The sequence below is a fragment of the Schistocerca piceifrons genome, chromosome 5, assembly GCF_021461385.2.
Source record: "Schistocerca piceifrons isolate TAMUIC-IGC-003096 chromosome 5, iqSchPice1.1, whole genome shotgun sequence".
Classification (NCBI taxonomy): Eukaryota; Metazoa; Arthropoda; class Insecta; order Orthoptera; family Acrididae; genus Schistocerca; species Schistocerca piceifrons.
Genome location: NC_060142.1, coordinates 609,685,944 through 609,701,750, shown reverse-complemented (window position 1 = coordinate 609,701,750; position 15,807 = coordinate 609,685,944). Strand labels below are relative to the sequence as shown.

General features: G+C 43.4%; 1 protein-coding gene across 1 annotated transcript in view; it reads left to right on the top strand.

Annotated features, from left to right (window-relative positions):
* LOC124799164 (lachesin-like) overlaps nt 1-15,372 on the top strand; it is a 61,935-nt gene extending 46,563 nt beyond the window's left edge. The window contains exons 5-6 of the mRNA XM_047262703.1: nt 697-981; nt 14,841-15,372. Of these exons, the coding sequence (XP_047118659.1) occupies nt 697-981; nt 14,841-14,995 (440 nt within the window). The 3' untranslated portion in view covers nt 14,996-15,372. The remainder of the gene's footprint in view (nt 1-696; nt 982-14,840) is intronic.
* Nucleotides 15,373-15,807: the final 435 nt, after the last annotated feature.

Genomic DNA, 15,807 nt, shown 5'->3' with positions numbered 1-15,807 from the left:
TCTAAAGAGTGTCGACGTGTGGCCTTGGTCTCCAATCGAGCACTTGTGGGACGCCATCTGATGACAACTCCAGTGTCATCCACAGACAGCGCTAATCGTCCCTGTATTGACCGATCAAGGGCAACAGACATGGAACTCCATCCTACAATGTGACATCCGGCACCTAGATTAGACGTTTGCGTACTTGCATTCAACATTCTGGCAGCTATACCGGTTAATAATATACCAGCATTACGCATTTTCAATGGCTTACCTCGCTCTTACAATTATCTGTGATCTTGCCACGCTATTCATGATAATTTCTCGACACTAGTTCCGCCTCCCGTGAAGTCATAACAAGGCAGTTTCTCAACTCTAATTACGCTGGTTTCATAGGTAGACCTTATATGTACTATTTGGCAATGCGTGCCACAAGTGGATCCAACATGTAAATGAAGTGATTGTGATGAGTTCATGACCATAACAAGTCGTAGTGGTCTGAAATTGGACGTATCTCAGTATAAGATAAATCTGATTTGTGTATTACCTTATGTCTAATCATTAGAAAAAGTGGAAAATTTGTCCCTTCCGGACGGTAGTAAGAGTTGATGTTGTAGTGTCTTAGAACCTTTAATGCTCAGATATTACAATAGTTGTTCTTCTGGAGGTGCAACATTACGCTTCTTACAACAACATCGTTTCTGTACGAAAATACAGAGGCGGTGGCAGAGATCGCCGGAGCCCCGGACCTGCACCTGCGCAGCGGCAGCGAGCTGCGGCTGATATGCAAGCTGAGGCGGTCCACGGAGGCGCCCGAGTTCGTCTTCTGGTACCACGACGACCGCATGATCAACTTCGACGAGGACCGCGGCGTGGCTGTGAGCAAGGGGCGCGGCGGCAGCCAGCTGCTCATCCCGAGGGCGGAGCGCACGGACTCCGGCAACTACACGTGCGCGCCCTCCAACGCGAGGGCCGCCAGCATCACCGTGCACGTCATCGAGGGTGAGTGCGATCCACAACAAACCGCGACAGTGACAAGAAGTACTGTTCCGAACTGAATGCGGACGAGTTCTAAAACAACATTTTCACTACTTTGCTTCCGAAACCAGTATCGTCTTGCGATTGCATGTCTCCCTACTAGAGTGTGCTCGTCTCCCAGGCTTCGCTAAAACTATGTAAATTTCTGTCATTAACATTAACTTCAGGGCTTCATCCTCTGTCACTCTTTCATAATCATCATGAGCAGGGGGTAATCTCTCATCAACGCGCAATTACCTCCACTGTGACCGTTGCGTCTACTCCAAGCTTCAGGGTCAGGATCTCTCTGTAAGAATAATCAGCGTGAAACTGGGAAACGTGTGAAAGGAAGTGAAAACATGACGTATTTGGGCTAAATTATTGCATCTAGTGATTGTCAGACTTAGCGGTTACAAAGAAATGACTGGAGAAGCACTAATTTCAAAATATACCTGCAAACTGGCAGTAAACTAACAGAATAGGTAATGTTTACTCGTAAACCTTCCTAAAAATCCCTTCCATGCTTCCTTGTGCTAGGGCAAACATGTAATTGGAGCTTGCACAAGTTAACAGATCATCCTGCAAATACTACATCGGCAACGAAAATATTTCCTCAACCCGACCACGATGTACATCAATAGCCAGGGAAGCGATGACATCGCAATTGGGAAAACGGACAGATCAGAACTTGGCTTGGGGTCCAGACGCACAGAGTGAAATAAGCAGACATTGGAAACATAGAAATTTCCTAGTGGATGAAAACTGTGTGCCGGATGGAGACTTGAACTCGAGACTCGACCCGATCCCCAGTTCGAGTCTCGGTTTGGCACACAGTTTTAATGAGATAGGAACTTCAGATCAGCGCACACTGCGCTGCAGATTGAAAATCTCATTCTGTTATCGAAAGCCAATGGTAACAAGTAACATTCAAGTTAACCTGCTCGTGATATCTACTAATGGTTACAATACAGAGAAAACAATGGAAGAAATTAACGAATTCGTGACATAGATGATACGAAACTGAAAGTACTTGGAAATTGGAATGACACTTATGGAAGTATATGTAGCCATAAATAATGTGAAATGTGGGCTACTCGCAATCGGACGAGAAAGGGAGAGGTTTATGAAGTTACAGAGATAGCCTTTATTTTTTTAAGTTTTTATTCATAAACCCTAGCAAACATAAACGTAATGGAATCATGCTACTATGGAAATATGGTAGTAAAAGTCTGAAGGTATCATAGAGATATCATTTGGACTGTTAAAGGGTTAGCAGAAATTGGCAAAGGTATAAGGATTTCTTTGAACCTGAGCATAACTAACTCAACACGTCCGTCTTAATGGAACAAAATCGACAGATGTAATGGTAATATCCGGAGTACCACAGGAAAGTGTGATAGGGCCGTTGCTGTTTACAATATTTATAAATGAACTAGTAGAAAGCGTCGGATGCTCTTTAAGGCTATTCACAGATGATGCCGTTGTCTATACCAAAGTAGCAACACCAGAAGGTAGCAAGAATTTGCAGAACGACCTGTAGAGAATTGTTGAATGGTGCAGACTCTGACAGTTGACCCTCAACGTAAATAAATGTAACATATTGCGCATACATAGGAAACGAAATCCACCAATGTACAGCTACACTACTGATGATAAATAGCTGGAGACACTGTCTGCCGTAAAATATCCAGGCGTAACTATTCAGAGTCGTATTAAGTGGAATGACCACGTAAAACAGACAGAAGGAAAAGCAGGCATGAGACTCAGATTCATAGGAAGAATCTTAAGGAAACCTAACTCATCCACGAAAGAAGTGCCTTATAAGGCGCTTGTTCGCCAAATTCTTGAGTATTGTTCATGTATCTGGCATCCCTATCAGATGGGACTGATAGAGGAGAGAAAGAAGATCCAAGTAAGAGCGGCGCGTTTCGTCACGGGATCGTATAGTTGGCAGACGTTACAAGAGAGGCGTTGTGCATCACGAAGAGATTTACTATTGAAATTTCTGGGCAGCACTTTTCAAGAGGATTCGGGCAACACGTTACTTCCCCCCACATACATCTTGTCCACGAGGAGAAAATCCGAGAAATTAGAGCCAATACAGAGGCTTACCAACAATCATTTTTCCCACGCGCTATTCGCGAGTGGAACAGGGTTGGAGGGTTAAGATAGTGGTACCGAAAGTACCCTCTGCCACACACTATTGGTAGTTTATGGAGTATGGCGTAGATGTAGATAACTAGAAATTCAAGAAAAGAAGGCAGAAAATTGATAATTTAAAGGGAACATGGAATTAAATAAATTATAAATGTGATCGTGTGAAATAAGTTCTCTAAATTTGGCGTAGCTGAGAACTGGTATAAATTAACGAATATTAACAAAGCTTCAGCTATCAAAATTATGACAAATGTAAGTTCAATGGAGACACGCCTAAACTACGAAACTCCCCCAGTTATACATGAAGATGATCGTTCGCCTATTAGGAAGGATAGAATTTCTCTCCCCCACTGACCTCTACCACGTCTCTTACACAAGCAAACGTAAGATAAGTTTCAAGCAATAGGAATATAACAGGTTGTACTGTGATACTGTAATCATACTTTGAAATAACAATGTTAGTGTTGTTCCACCCATTTTAATTTCTGAGCCCTGTAACGTGTGGAGAGCAAAGGTACACGTGCGGGGCTTGTCAACCACACAATGAAGAGGTATGGTGGGTCTGGATGTGAGATTTTCTCACTGGCAATTGCTTTCTAACATTAAGCTGGCGAATGGTGTGTTGCGCTGTGGTCCGTCAGTCAGCTGTTGCTATACTCAGCAACAGTCCCTGGCAACAACACCTTTTTCCAACTGAGAGTTAGCTTCAGCAAAGCAGATTTTCGTAAATCGGGGCTTTCACTGTAGATTAATGTACAGTGGACCGTGAAGAGTGTTACACTACCTCAATGATAGAGTTTCTTGTAAGTCTGAAACCCAAGATCTGCTAGTGTTTCAGTAAACTCATATTGCAGGTTCGAACGAGAATGACGTCGAGGGTCAGTACAAGATCTGTCGATATGCCAGTCACTTGTCGTCCTTGTAATGCTACAATTATCTCAAATTAATCACTACTTTTGTGATTGTGTCTATGTGTTCATGTGTTTGCATGCGTTTTTTATGTGTATTGTGACGTCTTTTTCGTAATTTTATCCTGTCACAAGACAGAATTAATGTAGTTTTACAAATGTGAAAATAGGCATCTAAATTGACTACTCGAAAACGCATTTTCCTTTGACACGAGAATACAAACCACCACGTAGTTAACCTTAGAACTAGACACTCACCTCACTTTGCCAAGTTACAGTATCTACTGACCTGCCGAAGTTCGTAGGAAGCAAGGATCATGAGAACCCGTACGCTTCTTACCCATCCATGTGTGACTGATGATAGTAAATGCGATCAAGTTTGACGCCTATAAATTTCACTGCTGGAGGTAATTGGATACAGTTACGCACTGTCACATAGTGAACCACGTAATGGCTAATAGAAGAATGAACGACTTGTTATGGATATACGCACATCAAAAAAAAGTTTCGCACCACCTCGGTTCCGAAAGTTCCGGAACCTGTACAGAAAGTTTACAGATCAACATAAACATCATTTCCGCCCTTTAAAATGCTCATGAAAACCACTCATTGAATGTTGTATCACCATACAGCGAGACCTTCAGAGGTGGCGGTCCAGACTGCTGTACACACCGGTACATCTAATACTCAGTAGCACGTTCTCTTGCATTGATCCATGCCTGTATTCGTCGTGGTGTACTATCCTCAAGTTCATCAAGGAACTGTTTGTCCAGATTGTCCCACTCCTCAACTGCGATTCGGCATAGATCACTCAGAGTGGTTGTCAGGTCACGTCGTCCATAAACAGCCCTTTTTAGTGTCTCAGGCGTGATCGATAGGCTTCATGTCTGGAGAACGTGCTGGCCACTCGAGTCGAGCGATGTCGTTATCCTAAAGAAAGTCATTCACGATGTGCACGATGGGGGCTCGAATTGTCGTCCTTGCAGACAAATGACTCGCCAATATGCTGCCGGTATGGTTTCACTATAGTTCTGAGGATGGTATTCACGTATCGTACAGCCGTTACGGCGCCTTCCATGGCCACCAGCGACGTACGCCGGCCTCACGCAGTGCCAGTAGGAAAACTCCACCTTGCTAACCTCGCTGGACAGTGTGGCTAAGGCGTTCAGCCTGACCATGTTGCCTCAAAACACGACTCCGACGATTGTCTGGTTCACAGAATATGCGACACACATCGGTGAATGGAACTTGATGCCAATCCTGAGCGGTCCATTCGTCATGTTGGTGGGCCCATCTGTACCGCGCTGCATGGTGTAATGGTTGCCAAGATGGACGTCGCCATGGACGTCGGGAGTGAAGCTCCGCATCATTCAGCCTATTGCGCACAGTTTGAGTCGTAACACGACGTCCTGTGGCTGCAAGAAAAGCGTTATTCAAGATGGTGGCCTTGCTGTCAGGGTTCCTCCGAGCTATATCCGTAGGCAGTGGTCATCAAATGCATTAATAGCCCTTGGGCGGCCTGAGCGAGGCATGTCATAGTTCCTGTCTCTCTGTAATTTCTCCATGTCCATGCAACGTCGCTCTCGTTCACTCCGAGACTCCTGGACACTTCCCTTGTGAGGAGCTCTTCCTGGCACAGAGTAACAATGCGGACGCGATCGAACCGCGGTATTGACCGTCTAGGCATGATTGAACTACAGACAACACGAGCCGTGTACTGCTTCCTGGTGGAATGACTGTAACTGATCGGCTGTCGGATTCCCTCGGTCTAATAGGCGCTGCTTATGCATTTTTGTTTACATCTTTGGGAGGGGTTAGTGATATATCTGAACAGTCAATGGGACTGTGTCTGTCAAACAATGTTCACAGTCAACGTCTGTCTTGAAGAGTTCTGGGAACTTGGGTGATGCAAAACATTTTTTGATGTGTGTATATTTTTGCACCTACAACCGTACGTTCTGATCACAATGATTATTTAAAAAATTAAATCAAAGTTCCACTTTCCAGTACGAACCATGACAGATTTAGCTCACAAATAAGTGTCCATTGTGCACGACGAATGGAATTCATGCCAGGTTGCGTGCGGTTTACATGGTTTGCAACAATACGTAATAATACACTTCCTCTTTCATTGTGGTCCATAAGTCAAAATCGAAGGGCGTACTGTTTATAGAGGATACGGGAAATTTCATTAGTTGCCTGAATAAAGTCATCTGTTGTTTAGCAGAGTGCAAAGAAAATGTCATCAGCAAACATTTTTTGACACCAGTCTCTAGATACACTGTTTTGAAGACGGAAGGCACAGTGAGTACGCTAATAGACAAACGCACCAGCCTTCACCCGCAACTGAGGATTGATCACCTGCATCCATGCGAGGTCAGCGTGAACAGTCTTCCTGCTCATTAAACACTGGGTCATGAGCCTTAACTGTGTCTCGCAGACGTGTAAGTAAAGCGTGGTGGGCGTGTCAGCTCCGTACTGACAGTCCTATCGATTCTCGACAGCGGAAATTTGCTCAGACTTCTAGTTCCGTCTGTAACTTGATGCCACCCTCCTGCCCGTAACTAAGTTTCGCAGCTATGTCTTAGACTATTATATCCCGATAAAAAGTGAAATATCCCTCTTTTGGCAATTTAAATTCGTAGACATCAAATTTTCTGTCCCCGGTGGATAATTTCGTAAACTCTTCGTCGCTGTTAGTGGCTAATGAGGTTGCATACAAGATGTTTCACAATTCTTAATATGTGCTTCTTCGGGTTGTAACGCGGACTTGGTAGACGAAGTTTTTATGAGGCACGTATGTGCTGAAACATGATGTTTGGACCGAAAATAACTTTGAGATCGGATCACTTTCCAATCTTTACGATATGTGCGCAGCGGAGACAATGAGCTCCGACCAGTATGCCCTGCTGGAGCCCACTGCTTTAGAATGTTTCAAGTACTCATGTCGGGTACTCTTCTACTTTGCGAACGACGTCCTCCTCAAGGTCGAGAGTACAGAACGATCGTGGAGTGCCTTAGTGCTCTCTTCAAGTTACTAACGTACCAGTTTCTCGCAGCTATTGCTGCAGTCGTATGGAAATGGTATGTGATGACAGAATTGCAATAGTGACTGCTTACGGAAACTTCTTGTCACCTCCGGAGAGAGATTTGAAAGTGATGCGATCTTCAAACTTACTTTATCCAAAAAATACATTTATAAACATAGGTTCCTTATCAAAAACTTCATTCGAAGAAGACTCAGGGAACACCAGTGCCATAACTGAGGCAACTGGTCCCAGGAAATAGCAGCTATACAATTAATGCTTCTGGCACCGGGTGGGAAATTTGAATCTCATCTCCCTCCCACGTTTGCAACCGCATCCAAATTTTGTATTCCTCACATCACCTCTTTTCTCATGCGTCCTTGACCATTTGCTATATTTCAATTTGAAGTACGGAGAAAGAGTATTTTAACCAAGAGTAATTTTAAATCGAGATCTCATTGATTGCGTGTCCCGAGAAGAAGTGTCCCAACGCTCAGTTTCAAACTCCAAGCAAAGTAAATCGTCGTAATTTGTGTGCAGTTCTGGAATTGCAGTGAGCCAGAACTTGATTAAGAAAAATTAATCATTGCTAAACATTGCTTAGTTCTTTTGTTCTTTGATAATACGGATCCATGAAACAAAATTTTTGTTCACATTGAGAGGGCACTGGACAAAACTAAGTTTTTGGTGTTAAGTTTTGTTATTTTTTTAACGTCAGGAATCTTTAGCCACATCTCAATATCTTACACGAAACACTTGTGCCGTACTTGGCAACATTGTTTCTTTTAATTGGAAAACTTGTGACATCTCGCTATATCTTAATTCTATCCTTACGCTACATGAGAAAAAAATTAAACTTTGTTGAAAGGGCAACTCTTTTGGCTTTTATGAAATTTCAAATAGATAAAAAGTGTTTCTTATTTGCTCTGTAATTGGGAAGCTCTTCATTCATCGTTATCACAGAAAACAATGATTAGACAAACAAACACTCATTGTACTTTTTTCTCTGCTAATGATTAACATATATTTTTATTTTCACAAGAACGAATCAAAAAGTTTTAAGATTTTATCATTATTTGTGCTTACATGTGAGTGACGTATCATACACTGAAGGCTTTCACGTACGGATTTTCCAGCTGCCGAGAATTTTTCCGGGTTGTATGGCCGTGGTCCATAGAATTCTTCTATCCCTGACGTTTCGTCCAAAGCTACATTGGACATCTTCTTGAGGCGCTCCTGAGAGACAGACTGATGGCCACTTGAAGCATAAATTCTTTAGGAAGGTTACAAATATCGAGAGATATTTGCATAAGGATTCCAGTCATCATCCCCAACAGCAAAGAAGTGTAATTAAAAGTCTAGTGGACAGGCCTAAAAATATTAGTGCGCCGGAATACCTCGATGCCGAGTTAAAACATCTAAAGCAGGCTTTTGAGAAAAATGTGTACTCTAGTAAGGAAATAAATAGAGTGTTGCGACCGAATAACAGGATGACTAAGGACAAAGATAGGACACAGCGATCAAAGAACACCGCTTCTCTACCCTTCATCAAAAAAGTAACGGATCAAATCGGCAAGATTTTAAGGAAACATAACGTTCGACCAATTTTAAGACCAACTAAGAAAATAGGCCAAGGATAAACGTACCACTCTGTAAGCGGTGTATGCACGATTCCGTATGCATGTGGTAGGGTCGACATTGGAGCGACAAACAGAAGTGTGAATACACGGTTGAAGGAACATAGACGTCTTTGCCGACTAGGGAAAACAGACAAGTAAGCACTGGCGGAACATGCTCTCCCGTCGGGTGATCAGGTAGTGAAATTTTCGAAAACTGAAGTTTTATGTACTATGACGAACTATTATCCACAGCTATACAGGGTGTTACTAAAAGGTACGGCCAAACCTTCAGGAAACATTCCTCACACGCAAAGAAAGAAAGTATGTTATGTTGACATGTGTCCGGAAACGCTTACTTTCCATGTTAGGGCTCATTTTATTACTTCTCTTCAAATCACATTAATCATGGAATGGAAACACACAGCAACAGAACGTACCAGCGTGACTCCAAACACTTTCTTACAGGAAATGTTGAAAATGTCCTCCGTTAGCGAGGATACATGCATCCACCCTCCGTCGCATGGAATCCCTGATGCGCTGATGCAGCCCTGGAGAATGGCGTATTGTATCACAGCCGTCCACAATACGAGCACGTAGAGTCTTTACATTTGGTACCGGAGTTGCGTAGACAGGAGCTTTCAAATGCCCTCATAAATGAAAGTCAAGAGGGCTGAGGTCAGGAGAGCGTGGAGGCCATGGAATTGGTCCGCCTTTATCAATCCATCGGTCACCGAATCTGTTGTTGAGAAGCGTATGAACACTTCAACTGAAATGTGCAGGAGCTCCATCGTGCATGAACCACATGTTGTGTCGTACTTGTAAAGGCACATGTTCTAGCAGCACAGGTAGAGTATCCCGTATGAAATCATGATAACGTGCTCCATTGAGCGTAGGTGGAAGAACATGGGGCCCAATCAAGACATCACCGACAATGCTGCCCAAACGTTCACAGAAAATCTGTGTTGATGACGTGATTGCACAATTGTGTGCGGATTCTCGTCAGCCCACACATGTTGATTGTGAAAATTTACAATTTGATCACGTTGGAATGAAGCCTCATCCGTAAAGAGAACATTTGCACTGAAATGAGGAATGACACATTGTTGGATGAACCATTCGCAGAAGTGTACCCGTGGAGGCCAATCAGCTGCTGATAGTGCCTCCACACGCTGTACATGGTACGGAAACAACTGGTTCTCCCGTAGCACTGTCCATACAGTGACGTGGTCAACGTTACCTTGTACAGCAGCAACTTCTCCGACGCTGACATTAGGGTTATCGTCAACTGCATGAAGAATTGCCTCGTCCATTGCAGGTGTCCTCGTCGTTCTACGTCTTCCCCAGTCGCGAGTCATAGGCTGAAATGTCCCGTGCTCCCTAAGACGCCGATCAATTGCTTCGAACGTCTTCCTGTCGGGACACCTTCGTTCTGGAAATCTGTCTCGATACAAACGTACAGCGCCGTGGTTATTGCCCCTTGCTAATCCATACATCAAACGGGCATCTGCCAACTCCGCATTTGTAAACATTGCACTGACTGCAAAACCACGTTGGTGATGAACACTAACCTGTTGATGCTACGTACTGATATGCTTGATGCTTGTACTGTAGGGCAGTGAGTCGCATGTCAACACAAGCACCGAAGTCAACATTACCATCCTTCAATTGGGCCAACTGGCGGTGAATCGAGGAAGTACAGTACATACTGACGAAACTAAAATGAGCTCTAACATGGAAATTATGCGTTTCCGGACACATGTCCACATAACATCTTTTCTTTATTTGTGAGGAATGTTTCCTGAAAGTGTGGCCGTACCTTTTTGTAACACCCTGTATAGAGAAGCCATCGAAATATATAAACATAGGGATAATGTTTGACACACTCGCAGTAGAGCCCCCTTGTGTCGAGAACGAACGGGTATATTTCATTCAGTGATGGCAATCCACAGATCATTTTAGCATTTCTTCTCCTTCCTTCCCTCCTCCTTTTTCCCCTTTTTAATAGCCGTTCAGTGTTTTCAGTGGCCATAAAAGCGCGCTCTTTCGAAACGTGACATATCCCTGTCACGGCACTGGGGAACAAAAAACTTTCGCTACGCACACCGTTATGATTGGAAACTCGCAATGTTTCAAGCTGATTTGGAGGAGAGAAGAAGACAGTCGTGGTTGCGATGCTGAAATTCTTGTTTACTAACTTCATTACACAAAACAGTCATGGTTACGACGTTGAAATTACTGTTGATTAACTTCATTAATTTATGACGTAGTAGTTCTTTTTCAGCATGACTTTGTCCAAGATTTTACTATTTTCATCGGCGCTACCATTTGACCCACGATCCAGTTTCTAATTTATGTGACCATTTGCACCTAGTACTGTCTTCTGTTTTTATTTCAGATTTGACGCATTTTTATTGAGAAAACGTATGCTGCAAACAAAGTACGTTTACCAGACTATCTGCTTCAACAGAGGGGTTAGTTATTCATAAAATTTCCTGATTAATATTCTCAAAAATAGCGCTTCATAACTCGAGGTTAACTAACTCCATCTACCGTGGTAAATCCATACTTGCCGCAGGTGCAGTGTGCCTCAGCGTACAGTATTGTGCGTGTGGTAGCAGAATGTAGAAAGACGATTAAAGCATTACAGGTCTGTTCTGCCTCGTTTTCACATTACGTGTTCCGAAAGATAGTTACACTGAGGTGTCGAATGTCATGGGATAGCGGTAGGCACGTATGCGGATGACCGTTACCGCATGCAATGAAAGAGAAGTGCTTTGATGGAGCTGTCATTTGTACTCAGCCGAGTCTTGTCAAAAGTTTTCCTGCGTATTTATGGCCTCACGACTACAATTTAGTCTTTGAACGCGGATTGGTGGTAGGAGGTAGACGTATGGGGCATTCCATTTCGGAAATAGTTGGGAATTCAGTATTCCGAGATCCACAGTGTCATAACTGTGCCGAAAGTACCATATTTCAGGCATTAGCTCTCACCACGGACAACGCCTTCATTTAACGACGGAGAAAGCGGTGTTTGTTTAGGGTTCTCAGCGTAACAGAGAAGCAACACTGCGTGAAATATCCACAGAAATCAAAGCGTGACGTACGACGAACGTATGTGTTAGGATAATACGGCGAAATCTGACGTTAATATGCTATGGTGCTGACGGCTAGTAAGAGTGCTTTAGGTAACAGCACGTCATCGCCTGTAGCGCCTCTACTTGGATCGTGACCATATTAGTAGGACCCCAGATGACTGGAAATCCCTGGTCTGGTCGGGTGAGTCCCAATTTCAGTTGGTAAGAGCTGATGGTAGGGGTCTAGTCTGGCGCAGATCCCACGATGCCCTTGGACCCAAGATATGAACAAGGCACTCTATACGCTGACGGCGGCTCCATAATGGTTTGGGCTGCGTTTACATGGAATAGATTGGGTCCTTTAGTCCAAGTGGACAAATTAGAGACTGGAAATGATTATTTTCGGCTACTGGGAGACCATTAGCAGCAGTCCCGAAACAACGATGAATTTTTATGGGTGGTGGTGCAGTGTCATTGGGCCGCGGTTCTTCTTAGTTGGTTTGGAGAACATTCTGGACAATTCACGAGAAGATTTGGCGATACTCATCCCACGATATGAATCCCGTGTAACGTTTGTGGAACGTAACTGAGAGGTCAGTTCCTGCACAAACACGTGCACTGGCAACACTTTGCCAATTATCGGTCAGCGAGGCAGCAGGGCTCAATACATTTTGAGGTGACTTCCAAAGAGTCCATGCCACGTCGAGTTACTGCACTACGCCAGGCAAAAGGAGGTATCCGGTGACTTCTGTTACGCCAGTGTACTACACATCTTTTCCGTTATTCCCTCCTTTACTATGTATACTATAACTTAAACGAAAATGACCGATTTCAGTTTTTGCTTTCTAAAAGTTCATTCAGTTTATTTCAATAAATGAGATAGGATATATTTTCCTCTACTGTTTCTCCCGCACATGATGAGGGTGTCTTATTTTTGAGGTTCTTTTATCATCCATATCTATAACGTGCTTATCAACATATGTCCGTAGGGCCAGATACCAATTTTCCTGATTTCATCCTATCACAAGGTACGGTCAAGCCTTTATAATTCGACTGTATTGTACTGAAGAGGGCTTGAATTAAGAGAAATGCGCGTCTTTTATGAATAAATAAAGAGTAACACATGAGTCAGGGGACATACCTTCAGACTTCAAGGAGAACAGAATAACAAGGAGAATAGCTGCATTTCCCAAGAAGGCAGGTGCTGACAGGTGTTAAAATTACCGAACTATCAATGTAATAAATACTAAGAGGTAGAATCCGACCACGTGGAGATCAGTTTTCTTTCCTGTGAAATGTAGGAACACGTGAGGTTAAGGCATTGCAAACATACGTTAATAGCCTTTGTACACTTATAGAAAGATTTTGACAGGGTTGAATCGAATACTATTTTCTAAATTATGAAGGTAGGAAGGATAAAACAGATGGAACGAGAGCTTAATTACAATTTGTACAGCAACCACTCGGAAGCTATAATAGTTAAGGGGGATGAAAGGAAAACAGTGGCTGAGAACTGAGTAAGGCAGGGTTGTAACCTATTACAGATATTATTCGATCTGTACATTGAATAAGACATGAAAGAACCCAAAAGTAAAATCTGGTCCCGGCAGAGGTTCGAGTCCTCCCTCGGGCATGGGTGTGTGTGTTTGTACTTAGGATAATTTAGGTTAAGTAGTGTGTAAGATTAGGGACTGATGACCTTAGCAGTTCAGTTCCATAAGATTTCACGTACATTTGAACATTTTTTCTAATGTTCGCTGATGACAATGTAACTCTATCGGAGACAGAAAAGTACTTCGAAGAACAGGTGAAAGGAATGGACAGCACCTGGAAAGGAGGATATAAGGTGAACATCAACAAAAAACAAGGATAATGGAATGTAGTTGAATTAAAGTAGTTGACGAAAGGGAATTAGATTAGCAAACGAGACATTTAAAGCAGTAAATGAGCTTTACTATTTGGGCGGAAAAGTAACTAATGATGGCCGAAGTACGGAGGATATAAAATGTAGACTGACAATGGCATGAAATGCATTTCGGAAGAAGAGAAATTTGTTAACATCGAATATAGATTTATGTGTGTGGAAGGCTTTTCTGAAAGTATTTGTCGGAGTGTGGAAGTGAAATACGGACGACAGACAGAGAATAGAAGCTATCGAAATGTGCTGCTACAGAACAACGCTGAAGATTAGACGCGTTGATCACGTAACTAACGAGGAGATACTGAATAGAACTGAGGAAAATAGAAATTTATGGTATTAACTGTTTAAAAGAAGGCATAGGTTGACAGGACAGTTTCTGAGTCATCAAAAGATCACCAATTTAGCACTAGAGGGAAATGTTGAGGGGGGAACGGCTAAAATCGTGGAGAATTCGGATGAAGAGGCATGCACAGGTTAGAGTAGCGTGGAGTGTTGCGGTAGTCCAGTCTCCTGACTGATGACCACAATAACAACAACAACGACAACAATGACAATTTCAACTTCGCAACCAAGACTGTTTGCTGCTCCTCATTCTACGTACTGGACAAGGTATCACTGCGCCAGGGAGTTCTACATTTACATGATTACTCTGCAATTCACATTTAAGTGCTTGGCAGAGGGTTCATCGAACCACAATCATACTACCTCTCTACCATTCCACTCCCGAACAGCGCGCGGGAAAAACGAACACCTAAACCTTTCTGTTCGAGCTCTAATTTCTCTTATTTTATTTTGATGATCATTCCTACCTATGTAGGTTGTGCTCAACAAAATATTTTCGCATTCGGAAGAGAAAGTTGGTGAGTGAAATTTCGTAAATAGATCTCGCCGCGACGAAAAACGTCTTTGCTTTAATGACGTCTATCCCAACTCGCGTATCGTATCTGCCACACTCTCTCCTCTATTACATAATAACACAAAACGAGCTGCCCTTTTTTGCACCCTTCCGATGTCCTCCGTCAATCCCATCTGGTAAGGATCCCACACAGAGATTTACCAACTGTTTACTCGTGAATATAATAGGAAGGGCCCTAGCCACTCGCCGGTGACTTCAGTTGCGACGCCCCCGCGTGTTGCAGGCGAGAAGCCGGCGGCGATGCAGCACGACAGCCGCAGCGCGTGCCCGCCTCCGGCCGCCGCCCCCGGGCTGGTGGTGGCGCTGCTGGTGCTGCTCTGCCTGTGGTCCTCGCTGGTGCTGGCCCCTGCCTGCACCGTCCAGCCTGCGAGCAGCTGACGCCGCTGTCTGCTCTGCGTGCGCCGTGGTCCCCTGCTGTGACAGCAGGGCGGCCGCCCGTGACACAACAGCTACTGTGCGCCGTCAGCGTCAAGCCAATTCACCAGTACTGATTACACGTCTCGTGCCACTTGTCTCTGTGCAGGTGACCAGTGATGAGACTTCAGATGTGAAGACAATGTATGGACGTGCAGAGAATATTTGGTGTTTGGGGCCTGGAGGTATTTGAATATTGGTAATTTACCCATCGACAGCGCCCAAAACTAATTGTATACAGCCCTGAATACAGGACTGTATTATAACATACAGTAAGTGATATTTTGTCACACGTCAGATGGTCTACTTTCTGTAAATTGTATAGTTAAATAAAATATTTTGCCAGCAGAGTGTCGTTACACACCATGTTTGTAAAATAAGTTTCCGTACATGCAGTTATTACTTGCTTACTCGTACACCCATTAAAGTTCTACGATGTACCTGTCATATATGTGTTTGCTCATTTTGATCGATTTTTTCCATCGAAACTTCCGAATTATAAGCAGATTTCGTGTAAAATTATAGAGGCGCAATTACGAGATTGTACCTTCAAATATTTGAATTTATATACTGAACAATCTTCAAGAAGACTCACCTTCTCTTCACCGTAACTTTGAGTAGGAACGCAAGAAGTTTGTTTAACGCTACCGAATATCGATGTTGATCATTGGTTTAGCTTCCTTTACTTTGTTATTGTACTTTCTGTTTTTACGTCTCTTTCTCCGAGCAGTTTAGCACCGCTCTTTACCTCTTCCTCCTCATCGTCCACCTTCTAC